Source organism: Lampris incognitus, chromosome 11 (genome assembly GCF_029633865.1).
Source record: "Lampris incognitus isolate fLamInc1 chromosome 11, fLamInc1.hap2, whole genome shotgun sequence".
Taxonomy (NCBI): domain Eukaryota; kingdom Metazoa; phylum Chordata; class Actinopteri; order Lampriformes; family Lampridae; genus Lampris; species Lampris incognitus.
In genome coordinates, this window is record NC_079221.1 from 15,978,766 (window position 1) to 16,002,499 (window position 23,734).

At 43.7% G+C, this 23,734-nt stretch overlaps 1 protein-coding gene across 1 annotated transcript; it reads right to left on the reverse strand.

Annotated features, from left to right (window-relative positions):
* Window positions 1-10,582, reverse strand: tmem237a (transmembrane protein 237a). Its single transcript, XM_056290052.1, has 10 exons — window positions 10,513-10,582; window positions 10,139-10,264; window positions 9,057-9,162; window positions 7,146-7,300; window positions 3,261-3,381; window positions 2,146-2,337; window positions 972-1,045; window positions 601-688; window positions 333-454; window positions 1-68 (listed from the first exon to the last, which is right to left on the reverse strand). The coding sequence occupies exons 1-10, from the start codon at window positions 10,580-10,582 to the stop codon at window positions 1-3; spliced, it is 1,122 nt and encodes a 373-aa protein (XP_056146027.1).
* Window positions 10,583-23,734: the final 13,152 nt, after the last annotated feature.

The window sequence follows — 23,734 nt, forward strand, 5'->3', positions numbered from 1 at the left end:
TCAGGCAGGAATGTCGAGGTTCTCGTCGCCTCTCGGGTATCCCTCCACCTCCATTGCCATCAAAAAATCTGCAAAGAATGACAAGGGGAGTCAAGACTCTTTCTCTCGTTCTCTCCCTCACTCTCTCTCTCAGACAGTCACACACACACACACACACACATACATAAACACACACACACACAAACACGTATACAGCATAAGGCATTTCATCAGGCTACATCATGTTGCACGGCAGCATCATGTTATGTTGCATTGTCTTCTTGTGTTGTGCTGTTTTCTTCAGTGTACATGTATTTTATTATATTGTATGTATAAACTCTAATGCCTCCTACCCTCGGTGTAGTCTATCTCTGGTCGTGTGGAGACGAAGGCCCAGGCCAGGCCCACCAACAGAGCTACCACCAGGTTAACCACTATCCACGGCTGTAAGATCTGGTGCTCTGAACCTGGTGGCCTAGATAGTGAGCGTGTGTGAGAGAGAGAGAGAGAGAGAGAGAGAGAGAGATGGGGTGAAAAGGGAGAGATTGTTTTATTGCTCTTGCTGAAGATATAGAATAGATTAGAATAGAATAGAACAAGGGACAAAGCAGAACCTCTCACCAAAGAGTTTCATTGGCTGTAGGATAGAGGTTGATGCGATCACTGGTCATTTGTTGACTCAGGGACAGGATCAGTGCTATGAAATATACTGAAACATAAAGGTAGGAGCATTTTAATATGCAAACTCACACACACACACACACACACACACACACACACACACACACACACACACATACACACGCACACACTTGCGAGTGATCCCAAACAAACAAGAATATGTATGTACAAACGGATGCACATACACACACAATGTAATCACTTACAGACGTTCGTGTACAGAAATACACATACATGTATACACATCCAAAGTACAGAACAGATGTGGAGGCATGTTGCCACACATACACACTTTGTTTTCACATACTCACAGAAGGATGCCAGGGCAGCAGGGTCCAGTGTGAGAAAACCCCTCAGAGCCATGGAGGCCTTGGCGAGATTCACCCTGAGGACACACAGAACTGGATTACTGATCACGGTTTTTCATCCAATGCTCCCCTACCTTGTTCTCACAAACCAGACTGGTCTCGCTAAGTGCTCACATCGGTTGTTTTGTGAGACTGGCTCTGGCCTCTTTGGAGATTGATCTAAGGGGACCACAGAGTTGAGACATGGTGCAGTGGAGCTGTAAGCATGGTGCTAGTGGTGAACGGTAGCGCTGTGTAGGGAGATCCATATTGATGACGTATGTAGATGCACTCTCCAATGTGTGCGCTGTCGGTCATGGAAATCCCGTCATAGTGTTTCCTTTGTAATGACCTGGTGCCGCCATCCTCTCCTCCCTCATACATACCCTCCTCTCCGTCTTCTTCTTCCCAATCTTCGTCTTTTTCAACTTGCACCTCATTGTGCTCATGACACAGGCCTCATCCTCAGGTCTCAATACTTTCTCGAGCTCTTTTCGGTTATTCCTAAGCGGAAATCTGTTATTTTGTCAGGGTGCTGGCTGACTTACCGCTGCACTCGTTGTAACTTCCCTCTGGATAAGAGCCGTGACAGATGCTCCCACCACGTAAAGTAGATATTTGTGAAACGGTGAAAGGAAATTGATAGTTGACAATATCTGCAAAAGTGAAATGGCAGTCAAGATCACTGGACTTCACAGACTCACACACACACACACACTCGCTGCTGGTTGTCCATCGTATCCGATGATGACCATCTTCTCTTATTTGTGAGTCCTTTCATGGCTGAATAGTGTCACATGCTTTGCTACACGGTGTTGTGTGCGCTGGTTTTCCATATACTTCACTCCCTGTGAGGCGTGAGAGCGCCAGATGGTGCGGCAGGAGGCGAGTTCCTCCAAAGAAGAGAAGAGGGGTTGGTCTGGCATCTTTTCAGTGTGGTCTTCATTTGGTCTTTGAACTGCTTCTTCTGCCCACCAGCAGTGTGTTGACCAAGATGTAGTTGGCCGTAGAGGACTTCATGTGGGAGTCGTTGGCTGGGCATGCGAATGACATGCCCAAGCCACCTGAGTGTATAGTGGTTTAGGGTAGACTCCCACGTAAACCCCCCCACACACACACACACACACAATACACTCACCGATCAAACGCTGACACTGTGCTAATAGCCAGTAGCAGGTAGAGCAGGGACTGTGCTGGGTAAGCCAGTCGGTGGTACTGTTGTAGCAGGTTTGGTAGGGTGGTGAGCTGCTCTCCGGCCAGCACATACACCACTATGATGTTCCATACTGCATATCCAGCCAGGAAGCCATGGGAAAACAGACCTATGACCCTAGGAAGAAAAAACAAACAACACAACAACAACAACAAAGTGTGAGACAGACAGAAACAGACAGAGAAACAAAGAAGGCAGAAAGATAGACTTTTTAAACAATTTTTAACATTTACTAAATAAAGCAGTTAATATCGATCACTATCTATCACAGGTGTATGACATAGCCGGTGCTCTGTTGAAGAGAACTGCCCAGGCAATTCAACCCTTTTTTTTTCTCTACACACACATACACCAGACATTGATTGATTGATTGATTGATTGATTGATTGATTGATTGCTTGATTGTGTATGTATATTTTTGTCCTTGTGTGTGTGTGTGTGTGTGTGTGAGTGTGTGTGTGTGTTCTCCTGGATCGCCACTTTGTCGTGGTGGAGAAGCTTGCATGTACCAATGATCCCAAGAGCTATGCCATCCGGAGCTTGGCTCCTGGTGGGGTCACCCAAGGCAGACAGGTCAAGGGAGAGGTTCCAGATGAAGCATGATCCAACAAAGACCTCAACGGCAGAGCTGGTGGAAGATGTCTCCAAGTCACAATGACAGTGGAGGCGGAGGAAGGCTGCGACAGAGGGTGGTCCCTTATCATCTTGGTTCTCCATGCCATCAGGCTCTGGCCACCCCTGCCAAGGACCATGTGGTGGCTGCAGGCACATCAGCCACTCCACATAAGCTGTCACGTGCAGGCGTCCTCTCATTATGCGGCTCCAGGATCAGCCCCTACGCCCACCTGAGGACCCAGAGGGACCCAGAGGGAGGACGGTCATACTCGACCCCGAGTGACCGCCGATGATGGTGTGTGTGTGTGTGTGTGTGTGTGTGTGTGTGTGTGTGTGTGTGTGTGTGTGTGTGTGTGTGTGTGTGTGTGTGTGTGTGTGTGTGTGTGTGTATGTGTATGTGTATGTGTGTGTGTGTGTGTCCTAACCTGAATCCATTGTGTACTCTTACAGCAACGTCTCTGGTGGTCCAGAGCTGTCTGACCTCCATGTAGTCGTCCATCAGCTCTGAATGCCTGTGCTGCTCCACACGCTCTGCCTGGAAACGCCCTGCACACACATGCAGACACAGAGGTACACACCACACACACATACACCAGACATTGGTCGATTGATTGATTTATTGATTGATCAATTGATTGCATTCATGAATATGTAATTACAGTACTCTTAATTGCTCAGGTTTATTTTCTACTGGAACTTAACATATATATGGGGGATGGAACTACTTTGCAGGGAGAATGGAGCTGAACAGATTACCATCATGAGCCCTAGCCCATCTTTTGCTTTGGCAAGTCTAGTAGGGCAATTTTGTAAGTCAGCTGCCAGTGACTTACTTAGACTGCGTCACACCTGTTAGCAGCTTACAGATGTTGTTAACGTGAAAAATAAATTGCACAAAAAGCATCATTGAATAAGAATATGTATTAGTCGACTTGGCTAGTTAAATGAGAATCTGATCTGAATCAGTTAATTAATTTCATTTTAAATACCAGCTTAAACAAAACCAGGGTTGTCCGACACTAGAGCAAACATTGATGGCAAGGAGACACCATGAGCAGGTGTCCGTGCATCACAGGGCCCACATGCCATTCATACCTATAGACAATTTAGAGTCTCAAATGTAGCCAACATGCATGTGTTTGGTTGTGGGGCAGACAAATGGAACCATAAGGATAACATGCAAAACTCCCCACCAGAAGGTACGGCATCCAACCCAAAAAACGTTTGAGGTGGGTCGGCAGTGCTAACTTGTAAACCACCATTCTTTTTTCTTTTTTTGGGGGGGGCGGGGTTCCGCCTTTTCCTCCCCAATTGTACTTGGCCAATTACCCCACTCTTCCGAGCCGTCCCGGTCGCTGCTCCACCCCCTTTACCGATTCGGGTAGGGCTGCAGACTACCACATGCCTCCTCCGATACATATGGAATCGCCAGCTGCTTCTTTTCACCTGACAGTGAGGAGTTTCACCAGAGGGACGTAGCGCGTGGGAGGATCATGCTGTTGTCCCCCGTCCCCCCTCCCCTCTGAACAGGTGCCCCGGCCGGCCAGAGGAGGCACTAGTGCAGCGACCAGGACACATACCCACATCCGGCTTCCCACCCGCAGACACGGACAATTGTGTCTGTAGGGACGCCTGACTAAGCTGGAGGTAACTAGGGGATTCGAACCAGAGATCCCTGTGTTGGTAGGCAACGGAATAGACCAGTACACTACCAGAACACCCGTAAACCACCATTGTACCCTCTAATTGTACCACCATTCCCCGGGTGCTGTAGCTGTCCTCTGCTCCTATACAATTGGATGGGTTAAATGCAGAGAGCAAATGTCATTGTACCTACAATGACAAAATAAAGTGGCTTTCTTCTTTAAATCAATATTCCTGGTTAACTACTACTACTACTTTCGGCTGCTCCCGTTAGGGGTCGCCACAGCAGATCATCCGTTTCCATTTCTTCCTGTCCTCTGCATCTTCCTCTGTCACACCCGCCACCTGCATGTCCTCTCTCACCACATCCACAAACCTCCTCTTTGGCCTTCCTCTTTTCCTCTTCCCTGGCAGCTCCATATTCAGCATCCTTCTCCCAATATACCCAGCACCTCTACTCCACACATGTCCAAGCCATCTCAACCTTGCCTCTCTTGCTTTGTCTCCAAACTGTCCAACTCGAGCGGTCCCTCTAATATAATCATTCCTAATCATCTCCTTCTTCGTCACTCCCAGTGAAAATCTTAGCATCTTCAACTCTGCCACCTCCAGCTCTGCCTCCTGTCTCCAAACCATATAACATAGCTGGTCTCACAACCATCTTGTAAACCTTCCCTTTAACTCTTGCTGATACCCTTCTGTCGCAAATCACTCCTGACACTCTTCTCCACCCACTCCACCCTGCCTGCAGTTTCTTCTTCACCTCTCTTCTGCACTCCCCGTTACTTTGAACAGTTGACCCCAAGTATTTAGACTCATATGCCTTCGTCACCTCTACTCCTTGCATCCTGACCATTCCACTGTCCTCCCTCTCATTCACGCATAGGTATTCCGTCTTGCTCCTACTGACTTTCATTCCTCTTCTCTCCAGTGCATACCTCCACCTCTCCAGGCTCTCCTCAACCTGCACCCTGCTCTTGCTACAGATCACAATGTCATCTGCAAACATCATCATCCACAGAGACTCCTGCCTGATCGCGTCCGTCAACCTGTCCATCACCATTGCAAACAAGAAAGGGCTCAAAGCCGATCCTTGATGTAATCCCACCTCCACCTTGAACCCATCTGTCATTCCAACCGCACACCTCACCATTGTCACACTAGGTTTAAGCCTTTTTAAAAAGGGGTTTATAAAGCTCAGCTGGCCTGGTATTGGCCTGGCGGCCTGTCCAGGGTGTCTCCGCGCCTGTCCCCCAGTGATTGCTGGAATAGGCTCCAGCAGCCCCGCAACCCTGAGAGCAAGATAAGCGGTTCAGATAATGGATGTATGGATGGATGGATGGAAAGCTCAACAGGTAGAAAAATGCCCCAGCCTTTTCATGGTTAGGGTTTCCATTCCATGTGTCACTCAACTGGTAAAAACAATGCAAGAGACTAGAGACATGCCAACATATTCATACACATTCACTTTACCATCCTGAAGATTTATATGCAAAAAAAAGTCCTTTCTGATACTTTGTGCTGCTGGTATATTCAAGACAATAGCTAATCAGTGAAAGCCAAACTCTTGAATGCTTTTGCAGCTGCTCATTTTAATGGTTGCTAGGTAGGATTTGTGTGATAAACATTAAAGGGTGCAGTGCATTTTACTACATCATCATCACAGCAGCCAAACAAGGAAGAAGGTAGGTAGCAGGGAATTTGAAGATCAAGTCAAGTTTACTTGTATAGCCCTGAATTAAAAGTGAATTTATCGGGATTAGCAAGCAGATGTTGCAGAATAAACTCACAAAAGACCTTCGCCAACAAATATCACAACATCAGTAGCCATGGTTTTTCATTTGGCAGATGTGAAAATACTGACATGATAACACTGACAACTTCGTGTGGTACTGAGAGTGCTCAAATACTACTGCAGTTATTGCATTCACCATCGATGACGTTCAGGATTATAACTTTATTTCAAATATTAAGGTTTGAAAATAAGAGAGATCTCCTGCTTGGCCCTCTTGGAACAGGAAGATAAGGCTAATTTCCGGTGCATTAACGTTGTTTAGGATTTGAAAAGTAAACGCTTATTATGCACACACAAACATGCACTTTTGTATGCTATCCACAGCTGAGTCTGTTTATGGATATTATTTCTTGGGCTGGCCTCGCCATGCAGATTAACACAGGAGTAGGAGAAGTTCATTTTAATTGGAAATATTTTGTGCTTGTTTGTATATATATATACATACATACATACTTTATTAATCCCCGTGAGGAAATTCTTCTCTGCATTTAACCCATCCTAGCTGTGTAGTATAGGAGCAGTGGGCAGCCACCATGCAGCACCCGGGGACCAACTCCAGTTCTTTCCATTGCCTTGGTCAGGGGCACAAACAGAAGTTTTAACCCTAACATGAATGCACGTCTTTTTGATGATGGGGGGAAATGGAGCACCCAGAGAAAACACATCATAGACACAGAGAGAACATGCAAACTCCACACAGGACATCCTGGGATGACCCCCAAGGTTGGACAACCCCAAAGTTCGAACCCAGGACCTCCTTGCTGTGAGGCAACAGCGCTAACCACTGCGCCACCATGCCACCCTTGCTTTTATATTCATGTTATGAGCACCCTAAGTGTTTTCTGTGTTCCTGTATTTCATATACACTCACTGTTCCTCTCAACAAAGACTTTGCCGACTGGCTGGCTGTGCCCAATGGGAGCCGAAAACAGGGAATGCTGAGGGATGGAAGGGTGGAGGTATGTGATGATGTCATCATCTTCTGCTCCCAGGTCATTGTTGTAGTTTTCAATTGTCTTCGCCCTCCTGTTGCATGATGCAGGAAAGAGGAAGGAAAGAAGTTTTGATTTCTTAATTTTCGTAGGTTGCAACTTGCACATGCCAACCGAGCTATGCTGCATTTGTCTCTTTATCTGATCTTAAACTGAATTTGAAGGAGGAAATGGTTGATTGAGTTCAAATTAACATTCAGATTTAAATGTGACTGCTATAAGCAGACAAAGACAAGATGGAATGACTGCTGGGATAGGCTCCAGCATCCCCGCGACCCTGAGTAAGGATAAGTGGTTTGGATAATGGATGGATGGATGGGTGATGAATGTTCTGATTCATGTCTGACTGGAAGGCACCATGAGAAATCTGAAACGGAAGCTGCTGTTTGTCGAAAATTTGACTGCCATTATCAAAATGAGAATGGTGTTAAACCTTGCGGCTTTAGTCTCTATGGGTTAAGTACAAAGGGTTTTACCACTGCACTAGTACTGTTTTGTACTTGTACTAACCTGGTGGCCATATGACCCAGTACTAAAACCATATGGTGTAGTATCACTACCATTATTGATATGGTACATTATCATGCTTTAGATTTCTTCTGGAAAACTGGGCTGATGTTGTTTTGTTTGTGTGGATGAGAAAAATGCACACAAAAATACAGTAGCCTATTACTTTAAAATGGGCTTGTACCAAATATGCTTGTATCACAGCCCTGCTTAACCAAACACTAAACAAACAGAAAGCATACTGAACTGTCATCATGGAGGTTTGGTATGGTACATTACACTTAGGCATTAGAAAAACACAAGTAGCACAGCAGAATAGCCTTAAAGAGATCTTGTGGACCTAAATACCTCACACAGCCAATAAATGCAGATTAGCCTTTGCAGAGGAGCAACTAGCTTACTGTCAAGTCTAGCCTGTGTTAGCTAGAAACCATCTTACTACTGCTGTCAAATGCAATAGTATATATCTGGTATTCCATGTGAGAGATCAGTGTGCAGACAGGCTGTTATGCAACCATAGATCGAGGTCAATTATAGCTCAATCAGGATCAATCTTAATTGATATCTGAATTGGGTTCGGTCAAGGCACCGGGTATTGTTATGAGATTGCCACTGGGTGATGGGCTAATGTGAGCCAATGTGAGCTAATGTGAGCTAATGTAAGAGTGTGGGGAGACAGTGAATAAATCTGGATTATACAAAACAAACGTGGACAACCATTTTGATCTAGGATTATAATATGTGTGAGTGTGTGCTCAGGACAGTGACCAGGTAACAAAGCGAGGATGCAAACTGGATTTATGTGATACTGTAATGAGACCATTTTGGATATTCTCATAACCATAACTGGAAGATTGGACCATTTATGATATTAGGAACTGAGAATAGTTCCTCTTTCAAGTTGGTATATGCTAATTATAAATTACCACCAAGCAGATGGGTAATAATATCATCATTTTATGATAATTGTATCTATCGTGGGACCTCACATTTGACCTTTTCCCAACTATAAACAACTTTCCCAGATTTTATAAAGCTTGCCACCACTCTTTTTATGTATTCATTTTGTATTTCCTGACCCCATTTGGAATAGGTTTGGTATTTTCAGGAAGTGACCAGAGGGACATCTTTAACATGCAAATCCATAATGTGGCTTGTTTGATTCATTAGTTTGCTTGTGGTAAAAGGTATTATTTGCTGATCATTGCTGGGACAGCTAGTGGAATATAGTGCATGACTGATGAAAGGGATTGGCACGTCATCTTTTTGCTGCTGTCACTCACCTCTTCCTTTTAATCTTCCTGGTAACAGCAGTGGTAGTTTCCTCACCATCTGTAATTGGTTCGGCCACATCACCATTAGGCATGCCAGCATGCTCTCCTTCCTGATCTAACACAATAAATCAGCAAATCGATGCTTTTAAATTTGAGAGAGAAAAAAATGCAGTCATCTGGAGGAATGAAAATACAGTCATTAATTGTCCAGAGGAAGGTTTTTCTGGAATTTTCAGCTTTCTGTTGCTTTCATTTTTTTTTAGCTTGACAAATTCACGCCTGAGATCTGTCCAGTAAAATGACAGCCCTCTATACAGTTCCATTAAAGCAGGTGGGGTTTAAAGTGGCAGTAACCAATCCTGGGCCAGAGTTAGCAAGAGCTAGCTATACTCTGAAAACATACTTCAAATGAATCCGCACCCGGACTTCTGCCCAAGAACCTCATCATCGTGCAAACCGATTGACAACAGGTACGAATCAATGGAGATGTTGGCTTGCAAAACACTCTCCTTATTGGCTACAGAGAACATTTAATGTCTCCATTAGACTGCCTAGGGCAGGCACAGAAATTGGATCATTTTTTCTCAGTGCATTGCGATCAGAGCCCTGCTTCCTCAGAGGTCATTTTATTACAGCATTACTGGACCATATGGGTCTGAATTACTCTCTCTTGTCAATAGTCAGTGTTCAGATTTTATTCACGGCGATATTTGACCTGACACAACAGATTAATTATACCGTAATTTATTATCTTCACAGTATAGAAACCCAAGAGTACAGTGGTTGAGAATCACGAAACTATCTAGCCAATAGGCCATTCTGAACTGCTCACTATTAGAAATTCTTACCAACTACAAGTAACTCTTCCCCTCAGCCATGTTACTCAAACAACAATACACAATACTGGCATGTACTGTATCGTTGTTATCTTAAATTTGGCCCTGTTGGGCAACTGTAGTGGGGGTGCCTTCATTGTGCCGTTTTGCCTGTGTATCTGTTGAATCATTTGAGTAAAATGGAGATGTCACTCACAGTTTTAGTCTCAACCTCCTTTTTGTGTACAGTAAGATAATCCAATCTTTAATAAATACCTAGAATGGGTTTCTTCTTCTTCTTCTTTCTCTGTGGTGCAGGTTCTTGGGGCTCCGGAGTCAAAGGGTCTTTGTTGTCAGACTGGCTTCGATTGGCTGCCTCCTCCATCTCCATGTCCAGACCAACTACAATAGAACAAAATGCAGAACAATAAAATAGCTTCGTGTTCTACGGATAAATTCTGCTGAAAATAGATGGATAGATAAAAAGATCTAACAATGGATAGAGATGGATAAAAAGACAAACAGACAGAAGTACAGTAGAACAGAGCTGTAATCACTACGAATATCTATTTTATCCGGATGGATGCACGTTAGTGATAACTGGCTTTTGAGCCCTGATATAGTAGTGTGCAGCCAAGGTCAAACCTCACCTTCTCCCTGCTCATCTCCTTCTATCACTTCCTTCTTTGGTTTCTTCTTTTTGCTTTTGACGGTCGGCATGACGACCTCCTTCTGCAAGTATTAAAAAAAACTGCTGCTAATGAGTTAAATCCATTAAAGGGAATTAATCTTGTCAGACGAACAATTAGGTACAGTCACTTCTCACTTAACAAGGACTGAGGAGCAGCCTGGTGATGTTTGACATAATTAGATTAGCTTGAGCTTTGAGGATGGGGGTTGGCTGTTGTGTGTGTGTGTGTGTGTGTGTGTGTGTGTGTGTGTGTGTGTGTGTGTGTGTGTGTGTGTGTGTGTGTGTGTGTGTGTGTGTGTGTGTGTGTGTGGTGTGGTGTGGTGTGGGGGGCCGAAAAAGTCCTTACACGATAGCACAATTCTCCTAAATCCCCATAAAAATAGATTTTGAAGACTTTTTAAAAAAGATTATTCCAAGGCAGATTTCTAGATGGTGTCATGTGGACAGTGGTTAGACTGGAAAGACTCAAACATCAACCCAAGACCAAATGTCAACCCTGTCTGAAGCCATGTTGTAAGTACATACATTCCAGTTTGCCAACAGACCTCAACAACACAGAGAAAATATATACTATAGAATTATTTCATTAAAATTAAAGTACCATAGTGTCAGACTATTCTTCCACATGATTCATCTTGATTGTTGCACAGCGCAACCGCAGGCTAATGCTTAGCACAAAACGTAGCTTAACGGAATTTCATGAACTAGCTTTCCATGATCTCTAACATAACACAATGAATATGAACGTCAGTGTTTTAGTTTGAGAAAACTGTCTTTCACTGCCAGAACCACCAGGAAATACAAACTAATACAAGATATGGTAAAACTATACTCAGACTGCATAAAAAGCAGTGTAATCTACATTAGAATATTTGATCCAAAACAGTCTAATTGTCATTAAACATTTTGAAAAAATTTAACCAAAATCAATTACTACACAGATCTTGGTGAAACTTTAGAATATTTTGGATATTTAAAAACAATTGAGCATTTGTAGGGTATTTTGTTGCAAGTTACATATTACACACACTTGAAATCATTCGTGAAAGGATAATAGGCAACTCGGTTATATGACAAAATATTCATAAACTTTACTTGGCTTCTTAATTGTTCCATAACAGATTCGCACATTTTAAGTTATTTTATTTCATAGAAGTGCAAGTGCACCCTAAGCACCATGCACACCTCCGTTCTCATTAAGTTATGTTAGTTAATGAACAGGCCTTCTTACCGAATGTTTGCTGGCTCCTCACTGTGGGAGTTCACGGTCATGAAATAGAAATGCAACCAAACTAGAAAACATTAGAGACAATAGAGACTATCATAGCTACAGAGTAGAGATCTCGTCTTGGCTCCTCCTTTTTCCTCCCCCTCCCCTCTCTCTCTCTCTCAGTTCTTGCAATCTCATTGTCCACGCGAAAGTGTCTTAGGGTGAGCCTCAAATCTAAATCCTCCACCCTCTTCCACCTGCACTTCCTTTCACCGTTCAGATTTCAGATTTCAAATGCCAGGTGACATTTTCTTTATTTCTTCCTTATATTTTACATACTTATTGTTTGTTTCATCTATCCCCTGTCATAATATCACCACAGGTAAGGAAAGACAGGATACAGGAATCAAGGGCAAGTCGTTTTATTCACATTGCTGAGATCCATCCAAGCTGGACTGGGCTTAAAGTGAGTGATGGATCATCTGTTCAGTTGTGACAGACACTGAGAGGTTTGTGGTGGCTGATCAGATATAATGTCACCAGCTGGTAGCATGTTAAAGTAGGCAGCAATGGACCTCCTCTTTTCCTTCCTCTGCAAAAATGTTCATCTCAACAACTGGCTAATTTTGTGCTCACCCCCCCCCTCTCTCTCTCTCTCTCTCTCTCTCTCTCTCTCTCTCCGTTCAATCGACTTGGGTGCACAGCACCCAAGTCGATTGAACGGGAAATGAGGGGGGGGGGGTTAATATGCAGCCCTCAAGCTAAAAAAAACCTACCTAATAAAAATGTTTTGCCTGTCAGTCTGTGGATGCGCAGCCTCCTAGGCGCACCCTTGCACAAAAGCGGCCAAGTCTGACATGAAATGACAGATATCAGGCTATCATAATTTCAGAGCCCTTATTAAAAGACGTCAGATATGTTTAACCGTCTCGGTTTCATGATATAAAACGAATGAAGGCTAATGAGTAATCTGCTAATTGACTTTCATTAATTCTGTAACCGGTTATTTTCTTGCCCGGTGCGGGATTCGACACGAGTGTACTGCACCACAAGGCGACATCACTAACCGATCGGCTAACGTGTCTTATTAGTAGTTTACAGTCGTCACTCTCCCCGGAAGCGCGCCCTCGCGCTTTGTTATTCCCGCGCTCCGAAGAGACTTCTGAGGATCTGCACACTTCCGGATTCCACCGCTGCCACCAATGTAACCGGTTATTTTCTTGCCCGGTGCGGGATTCGATACGGGTGTACTGCACCACGAGGCGACATCACTAACCGCTCGGCTAAAGGGTCACACCCGTTAGCTAGGGACTAACGTGTCTTATTAGTAGTTTACAATTCTAAAGCAATAAACCAACGGTAAGAAAATACTTCAAATGTGTTTAACCATCGCGGTTTCCATGATATAACATTAATCAAAGCGAATGGCTGCTCTGCCGATTGACTTTAATTCATAAAACAACGTAAGAAAACAAAGCGCAGCCATGGGGAATGTGTTATTGTAGCTACACAGTAAAAACCTGAGTGTTAATTTAACTCGGAGAGCGTACAAATTGGTCCTTTTGGGTCCATTTTTACACTCTCAGAGTTAAATTAACACTCATGAAGTTAAATTAACACTCAGGATTTTACTGTGTATTGAGATGATTTCCAGCTGTGACTGTGATTAATCATACTCTTGAAATTTTAACATTGGAGACTATGGCACTTCCGCGTAGCATCGAGGGGTATAAATTGAATTATTTTTGGCTCATCCAGTGTTCCTCCGGTTTGCTGGCATGCGAAATACGATCGGTTTCTCGTTTACTTTCAAGACTCTTACCTGAAGACACAATGTTTTGGTTTTGACACTACATACGTATTCCCTTATTCACATGCGCAAACAAGAGTGCGCAGGTTGTGAGGCAAAAAGGCGCCACGAGACTTGTGGTTGTAAACATTACTATGTTCATTTCGAAGGGATCATCACGGAGAAATTGATTTAAAACGGAACGAAATGCCTCACGGTTGCTGCCCTGTCGGTTGTACAAAACGTAAATATGGTAAAAACAAGCATCTGCATTTTTACGTTGTGCCGAAAGGGAAAACTCCAATCGAAAAACGAAGAAGACAAGCGTGGATTCATGCGATCCGTCGGGAGGACTGGGAGACGTGGTCAGAAGAGCAAATATCAAACGCGAAGATTTGCGGAGAACATTTCGTATCTGGTATGTATGCGTTTCTTACACAAATAAGTATTGTGATAAGTATCAGCTCTAAATGTGATACTGCCCTAGTAGAGCAACTGCCAAACCAAAGTTCGAGTTGTTAATGCCTAGCCTTCCTCAAGTTTGACAACGAGTCAATCAGCTTTCTTGTGTCATGGTGTTTGAGGTCATGTAATTTGACTCCAGCCTCGATCTCATAACCGCACAAACAATTCAGTTTTCTACTGGAGACAAATGACAAAGGTAGAAATGAAAAACATCTCTGCTCAACTTGATTTAAAAGTTTTCTTCATTTTTTCAGGGGGAGATCAGATGATCCAGAGCCCCGAGACTGGATTCCAAGTGTGTTTAAACACACAACTGCACAGAACAAAGCTATAGTTGAGAGGAAGTTAAAAATAAAGATATAGTTGGGGTTTTTTTGCCTGTGAATTCAAGTTTCTTCTCAGCATTCAGTTTCCCTGTACTTAATTTTTGGGGTCTGAGTTTGGTTCCTTACAAACAGTTTCTTATTAAAGACCATGGCTGTGAATGTTCTCATTCATCCAGGTCATGGTTATCCAAAGGAATTGAATCAAGTGCAACTGGACTTGTTATATATCCGTGAAGACGTTTCGCCTCTCATCCAAGAGGCTTCATCAGTTCGTGCCTTTCTGACTAGACCAAGCTAGTCTGACTGGCTGGTGATGAAACGCAGATATTTATCCTCTTTGAAACAGACAGAAACATGGCTGTGCAATGGGCTCACCAGTATCTCCCGTTGTGGCCAACTTATATATGGAAGAGGTAGAACACAGGGCCCTGAACTCCTTCAGAGGAACACCTCCGAGCAACTGGTTCAGATATATGGACGACACATGGGTCAAAATCCAAACACAAGAGGTGCAAGTGTTTACCAAACACATCAACTCAGCGGACAAGAACATTAAGTTCACAAGGGAAGATGTAAAGAACAGTTTGCCCTTCTTGGACTGTGACGTCCACATTGGGGAAGACAGGAGCCTCCACATTGGGGTTTACAGGAAACCTACACACACAGACCAATATCTACTTTTCGACTCACACCACCCTCCGGAACACAAACTGGGCGTCATCAGAACTTTGCAACACAGAGCTGACAATGTGCCCAGCAGCACTCAGGCCCAACGGGAAGAACACAAACACCTGAGGGGAGCTTTAAAAACCTGCGGCTACCCCAGTTGGACCTTTGTGAAAACTGCAACACATTCCAAAAAGACCAACCGGGTGAGTGATGAGGAGGAAAGGAACAGAAGGAATAGCATAATCATCCCATATGTTTCTGGGGTCTCCGAGAAACTCAGGAGAATTTTTAACAAACACTTCAAACCCAGCAACACACTCTGTCAAAGACTGGTTCATCCCAAAGACCGTATACCATTGCATTGCATTGTACAGCAATCTGGTGTATGCTGTACAATGTAATGAGGATTGCACTGACCTATACATATGAGAAACCAAACAACCACTCAGGGGCGCCGACAGGGGGGGACAAAGGGGACAGTTATCCCCGGGCCTCAGATCGGGGGGGGGGGGGGGTATCAAACTGACCCCTAACCTTAAAATAATCTGCTGGAATATTTTGTCAAAAATAAATATCCGTGAAGATTTAACAAAGTATTTCTCAGTAACAAAAAAGCTTATTATTCTATTATTGCTTATTTTCCTTGACATAGAGGTCAGAACAGATTCACGCCCCCCCCCCCCCTCACGTCATGGTTTGGTCCGACTGTCAACAACATAAATGCCACTCACTGCCTAATGCTCATTTTCCAAAATGGCTAATACTAGGCAACAACCATCAGGTGCCAAAAAGAGAAAAGTAAAACAACAAAGGAAAAATTATGAAAAGGAGTTAAGGGGCTCTATGGCAACATATTTGAAAAAAGCTAAAGAGAAAAGTGAGTTTTATCTAGGCAGGCTAACGTTACATCTGGCAAACAGCAGAGCTAACGTTAGCTAATTTTAGCTAACGTTAGCTTACTGGTTGTTAGCTAGCTAGCTACGTTACCTACGGGCAACGGCTAGCTAGGCTACTTCATTGATAGACATAGTTTTAAATTTTAACATCCAGTTAGCATAGTAGAGCCGTATAACCGTTTAACACAATGCTTCTTTGACCTCATCAATGACTTTGCAACCCAGAAAGTGCAGCGCTTTTCTTTGTTTAAATATTGGAACTGACGGGTTTTGACAAAACATTTACAATGATATGCATTTAGAGAAGGAGATGAATACCTGATGAATTTTAAACAGTGCCTTTCTTCACCAATGTAAACTGCCAAGATTTATTAAAGCTTTTTTAATTTTACTCCTGCCTCCGTCCTTTGAGTTGCCTGGATCCCCGATATAGCCTACATGATTTATCTACTAATACTGAGACAATTATAAATATCTGCGAATAGCCTACTGTTCTTTGGACAAGTTATAGCCCACATGGTTTCTTTGTGAATACTGTGATCCTAACTTGAGACAAGTGATATGTAGCCTACATGAGATGATTTATAGTGCACGGGGGGGGAGGGGGGATGGAGGGGGGCCTCGCGAGATCATCTCGTCCCGGGCCTCGGCTAGGCTGACGGCGCCCCTGCAACCACTACACGAACGGATGGCCCAACACAGAAGGCCAAACTCCTCAGGACAAGACTCAGCAGTTTATCTACACCTAAAGGAGAATACACACTCCTTCGACGACAGCAACGTACACATTTTGGAGAGGGAAGATAGATGGTTTGAAAGAGGGGTGAAGGAAGCCACCTATGCGAAACTGGAAAAACCATCCCTCAACAGAGGAGGAGGTCTGCGACACCACCTATCTCCCACTTACAATGCCGTCCTTCCATCTCTACCCAGGAGACTCAAGAAGCCTAGCCTCCAAGAACAACAGTCGGTCACTAACGGCTCCAACGACTCTCATGACCACTGAATGGAGCACTAACGAAGTCGAAACTAACACCCCCAACGACCGTCGCTGCTTAACATCGGATCACAAAGAGCCATGGACATCAATGTCTCGGATAACGACTCCAAAGAGGATAAATATCTGAGTTTCATCACCAGCCAGTCAGACTAGCTTGGTCTAGTCAGAAAGGCACGAACTGAGGAAGCCTCTTGAATGAGAGGCGAAACGTCTTCGCGGATATATACCAAGTCCAGTTGCACTTGATTCAATTCCTTTGGATTAAAGACCATGGTTATCCCACTATAAAAGGACGATTGGTGATGTTTTTCTATCCTTTGTGTAAACTTACACATGTGGCCTAAAAGAACCGGTTAAACTATGAGGGCTTTGATTTGATGACGTAAAGCTTGTTTTCCTTCGGCAACAGATGGTAAAAGCAGTCTTGGATATGTCCACCAACAAAGTAATCGTATAAAGACTTGTATGCCTCCATTGAGTCTTTCGTAAATATACTTGGTGTGCCTATGAGGTATTCAGTCATATCCCTCCAGCCGATGTTTGGCAACTTCATTATATCACTTGTTCACTGAGCTTCAGCAAGCATAAACGGATCGCTAAGTTTTCACTCGTACTGCTTTCTATCTTCCTTGCTTAGACCTTCAACATATTCTGAGATTTCCATTTTCTCAAATTTCTCACTTTTCTCTGTTTAATTTTAAGTTTTATATGCTTTCATCTGAGTTTCATAGGTACGCACGTTGTTTCACAGCCATGTTTTGCCACACATTCTGCATGCGCATCTCTTTGCAGTATAGATAGGGTGTGCAGTATAGATGTTTTATTTCTATTTCTTATTTATATTTTATGTCTGTCCAAAGTAATGGGGAGTGCAGTAGAGAGGTGAAGAGAGTGCAGGCAGGGTGGAGTGGGTGGAGTGATTTGCGACAGAAAGGTACCAGCAAGAGTTAAAGGGAAGGTTTACAAGATGGTTGTGAGACCAGCTATGTTATATGGTTTGGATACAGTGGCACTGATGAAAAGACAGGAGGTGGAGTTGGCAGAGTTGAAGATACTAAGATTTTCACTGGGAGTGACGAAGAGGGGGTGGTTAGGAATGATTATATTTGAGGGACCGCTCAAGTTGGACGGTTTGGAGACAAAGCAAGAGAGGCAAGATTGAGATGGCTTGGACATGTGTGGAGGAGAGATGCCGGGTATATTGGGAGAAGGATGCTGAATATGGAGCTGCCAGGGAACAGGAAAAGAGGAAGGCCAAAGAGGAGGTTTATGGATGTGGTAAGGGAGGCTATGCAGGTGGCTGGTGTGACAGAGGAAGATACAGAAGACAGGAAGAGATGGAAACGGATGATCCGCTGTGGCGACCCCTAATGGGAGCAGCCGATAGTAGTAGTAGTAGTAGTAGTAGATTTATATTTTATGTCTATTTGTTTCTGTTTCTATTTTCTTATATTGTATCTTGTTAGTTTTTAGTTATTAGAGCGTGAGTGTCTGTAATAGAACCCAGTTTCCCCTCGGGGATGAATAAAGTCTTCTGATTCTAATTACAACGCAGCTTTTACGTCACGTGATAAGGGGTCTATCGCTGCCCGATCTGACGCAACTGTAAATGTGAGTCGCGCATGCGCACGGTTGACTCAGAGAGGGCAGTGTTGGTCAAGCGAGCCAGAGAGTGAATGAGAAGAGGGAGTGGCGATAGCGAGAACAAACGTTTCTGAAGGTATTTAATCTCTGCAACCACGAGAGTTTCTTCATCATTTACTCATAACTGTGCACCAAAACCTTTTGGCTGATAGGTCCAGTTGTTTGCGAGACTGGCCGCACACACACACACACACACAGACACACACACACACACACACACACACATACACACACACACAACCAAATGCATAATCTCCTCCGGGCTACCGCCTGGCGGAGATAATTAACTATCTGAGCTGTGCCAACACTGACTTCTGATGGGTTGCAATGACAGTTGGCACTGAATGGTCATGTCTTGGTGGAGTCAGGTTAGCTGTGCAATCATAGGTCAAAGACTGACTAGACAGACTAGCTTCAAAGACAGACTACCTTGGTCTAGTCAGAAAGGCACGAACTGAGGAAGCCTCTTGGATGAGAGGCGAAACGTCTTCACGGATATATACCAAGTCCAGTTGCACTTGATTCAACTCCTTTGGATAACCATGACCTGGATGAATGAGAACATTCACAGACAGCTCAAAGACTGGTTCTCCACACCACAGAAATGAGCTCAGGCCAGAGGATTCCATAGGAGGCCGATTCGGATGAAAACATGTGCACATACACATTGGCAATGTGCACACACGCGCCGAAAACATACATCCATCCATCCATCCTTTCATTATTCAAATATGCATTGAGCATGTGGACATACGCATTGAAAACGTGCACATACACTCTGAAAATTTTCACGCCCCACCAACTTTACACACAGTGGTAGATGGGCTACTTGTGTGTGTGTATCTGAGTGTGTGCGTGTCAAATAATTTAAATGAACCCAGAAGCTGTTGTGTAACAGGAAGGCAGGTTGAGTTTTAAAACTAGACCTCCCTGATGAAGTGAACTGACTTCCAGACACACTGAAAATGGTATGGGGTCCCCTGCACGTGTGTGTGTGTGTGTGTGTGTGTGTGTGTGTGTGTGTGTGTGTGTGTGTGTGTGTGTGTGTGTGTGTGTGTGTGTGTGTGTGTGTGTGTGTGTGCATGTAAAATATTTGTCAGTGCACCGGAGGTTGTTTCAGTGTAACAGGAAGGCACACTGATGGCGGGCGGCGGACAGCCAAGTTCACTGGAAAAAAATCTTGAACCGTAGCAATGGCAGGCAGCCAGTCAGAGGAGGCTACTTGTATTGTGAGGAGGCTTCTTGATTCACCAAACCTCTTTAACCGTCTTGTGAACCAAGAAGCCTCTGGAAATGAGAAATTCCGTCACAAATGAGAATAATGAGATAAGCTTGTTGTTGAGGCAAAACCATTTTTGCCTCAACAACAAGCCATATTAACCATAAATGTCAATATGAGGAGGTCACGCCATTTACCTACACGCCGGAGAGGCACGACCACACTGTTGCCACATCGCTTTGCACAGTATCCCATTCATTTCTACATAAGCATAGTATGTATCCTGGTGCCTTTTAACAAGTAGCTTCATGCTTTTTTCTGGCTATACGAGCATGAGATAATGATGGGACATTTCATCCAGAGGAAGTGGTCGGCTCATACGGAAGAGGGTTAGAGTCACATGCGAACATTTTATTTGAGTTCTGGGATTAAATTAAGAATTCTGAGATTAAAGTCAGAATTCTGTGACAAGAGAAAACTGGATTTTCAAGGATCCACATGAGGTTGAAAAGTTTGTAGGGAGAAAACTTGGACATGTACGATCGATCAGGATAACTAGAAGCGGGATGGTTATCAGTGATTGTATCTCAAAGCGTCAAAGGGATCGAGCCCTTCAGATAAAGGTATTTAGAATGTAGTCTGTGTGACTGGCTTCCCACTCGGATTAAAAGCAAAGACGGATGTGATAAGTGGCGGGCCACTGTCAGTAAAGGCTGAGTCATTTGGGGATGTTGCGGGTGTATGTGAGGCAAGAAGAACAACTACTTTCCGAGACAGGAAGAAGAAGGACAGTAATTCTGTGTTTTTCACATTTGAATTGCCAGAAAGAGCGTACCTCAATTGTATTAGTTACAGGATGGGGCCATACATATGAGAGAGCGCCTCTCAGATGTTTTTGTTGTCAAGAATATGGACACGTTGCTGCAGTTTGTAGGGAGTTAGAAGATGGTGGACATGTGGGAAGGACAACTGCAATGTGGACATTTTTAAAGTTGGGAAAGTACAAGTACAAGTACAAGCAAAGTGTCTGCACTGCAAGGGAAATCATGATACACAGTCAGCACAGTGTCCAAAAAGAATTAAGGAAGCGAAAATGAATGAGATGAGAGCAGAAAAGGGATTGCTGTATGCCGAAGCTGCTAAAAGAATGAAGAGAAACGACGATAATGATATGAGACAAGAAGCTAAGGAGGACAAGTCGGGCAGGAAGCATGCTGAGTTTTGCTTTTGTTAGGACTACATGAAGTTTTTGGTCTTTTTGGCCATGTTAATTGCACCATTGAAGTATAAAGAAAATCTGAGAGAATTGACATAATTGTAGACACAGCAAGGACATTTCTGGGAGTTTCTGGAGAAGATGTGCAGCAGCTGCTGAGAGAGGCTTTTGGTCCCTCTCAGAAACCTGTGAAACAACTCGTTTAGTTGAAGATTTTTTCATTTATTTATTAAATATACACGCTGGTCCACTCTCCATTCCCGTTGGTGCTGTAATGCACCACATTGTTATTTCCTAACCACCAATAAACCTAAAAAAGAGGATGGGCCAGCCAGACTTTTATTTGTCAAAACGGGGAGCCCCTGGCTATTACAAGGGACTCAGGAGTTAACCGATTACTACCAGTGATGACTTACTTTCCTTACTTTCCTACTCTCGTTGAAAAAAAAACCCAAAAACAAAACAAAAACAAAACATGTCCATGTTGTCTGGGGGAGCAAACATATCAAACCAAGGGATCATCAGCCAAAAAAAATAGACCAGTCTACTGTACAGAAACAATCAAATGAAAACCAGCCTCCCTCCTCACCTTTTCATTACTTTGCTAATGTTAGTCTTAATGTTAGCTAGCGTTAGTGCTTCTTCACTCAGTTAGCTAACCAAACAGCGGGGCTGCTGTCAGTGAGTACAGAGACTTTGCAACAGAATACGACCAAAATATGAACATTTAGTTAAAGGCCAAGCTTTGATTTTCGGTAAGTTCATTTCCTGAACATTGGTGGTGACAGTATGAGCCACCTTTACTCAGCTACCTGGCACTCGTGCATCAGTGATCGGCTAATGACCAGTGTTCGTGTGTATGTGTGCACGCGCTATGTGAGAATCTACCTTGTTGCAAGGTAGCAGTGAAAACACGGTATGGAATTTAATTGAGCTGGGCATTCTCTACATAAACCAGCGGAATTTCGACATGGTAAAAAAAATGGGGCGGGTCCAAACTAATAATTCATAATAGCTGTGACGCAGCAATTGCTGCTTTAATCACGTGTTTACCATTTTTGGACATAACAGCGTTGTTATGATTATTTAGATTGATTTGTGTAACGAGAGGGAATGGTGAGGTGAGATGACTTAAGGTACATGTATGAGCAATTTGTTGAGATGCAGCCCGTGCCTTTACAGTGTGTTAAACATTTCATCCATGCCCCCTTCCCTAGATCTCACCACTGCTGCTTTCGATTGTGTTGATTTCTTGTATGTTTTGTTTGTATGCCTGTGCTCCATTTGGGCTATTTCTCACTGTGTACATTAAAACATGTTTTGTCTTTGTTTGTCTTCCCCCGAATACTAAGTCCTGATATTGCTGTTGGGTGTTTCTCCGCAGTCTGCGAGAGAGCCAAGTGGTGCAGCCGGCCTGCTACAGGGGGTTTCACTATAGGCCTCGCTGTACGCCACGGCCCAAAAGGTTTGTTGCTGGTGTGTATGCGTGAACCTCTCCTTTTTCTTCTCTTGCTGTGCGTGTGTTTCTAGGCCCGAGTATGTGTAGCGGTGAGTAGCCTATTCCTTAATTTAGCCACCCCCCCATAAGCGGATGTCACCCACTGACTGGCCAGAGTTGTCTTTGTGTGACGCATGTATTTAATGCAGCGAATTCAGGGGGCAGCCGGGAAGCGAACCCGGGTCATGGGCGACTGCGCTAACCAGTCAACTTTTTTAATGAAAAAACATATGCATAACACATATTTTTAAAACTATTTATATTTAATCATAACCAGTTAACTAAAGGGTCCGGCCCGTTAGCCAGGGGCTAGCAAGCCTAGTCATTCGTTACAATATTGTGGTTATCGTGAATCCTGTTTTAGAGCTGTTGAAACATGTGATTTTTTTTTTAATTAGAAACTTAAATAAATGATGCCTTAGCCTACAATACATGTAGTGTTTATTTTTGTGACCAAATAAAGACTTTTTGTTTGGGGGGAAACCAACGTCTCCGTCTCATTGTCTTATCTGTGCATTTGGGGAAGCCGGTTTATAGAAAAACTACCAACAAACTCCCTTCCTTGATATAACAACTTCAAGGCACCATTGTTGGACATCACTATCATAAAAGTAGACTCCTTGCTTCACTCCAGTTACAGCTGGGGGGAAAAAAGTGAATAATGCCATACAGTTCTAACCAATCAATCCCCCCTCTCTTTTTTCTTTTTCCCTCTATCCGGATAAATCCGCTGCCCTCAAAAAACATTCTCTATGACACCATGACACACAGAGAAACAAATGCCCTCACACACAGGCCTGCACTGCAAAGTGTGTGTGTGTGTGTGTGTCCCCTCATCAATGCTTCCAGTAATGAGATTATTTTACCTTAGGAGGGACAGCAGGGAAGTTAACGAGGATAGCAGGGAGGATGAGATGAGATGACAGAAAAGGAGAGGAGAGGAAAATGAGAAGGGACGAGAGAGAGAACCTGGCTGGTGAGGATCGGAGGGGAGATCATTTTAATATCTTAATGAAAGAAAGAAAAAATACACAAGCATAGCTGTGTTTGGGAGTAAAAAGTCTTGACTCCACAGCCGTGTATTTTCCAGCATCACAGTGCTTATCAGTGGTAAATTCCACTTCACCACTTGTAGGGGACCGTCCAAAGTCTCCCGAATGTATGGCAGGGAGGTAAGGAGACGGGGAGAAGTGAGAAAGTGGAGAATGTAAGAGTGATGATCAGTTTTGGGGAAGCAAGAGGAAGTAGA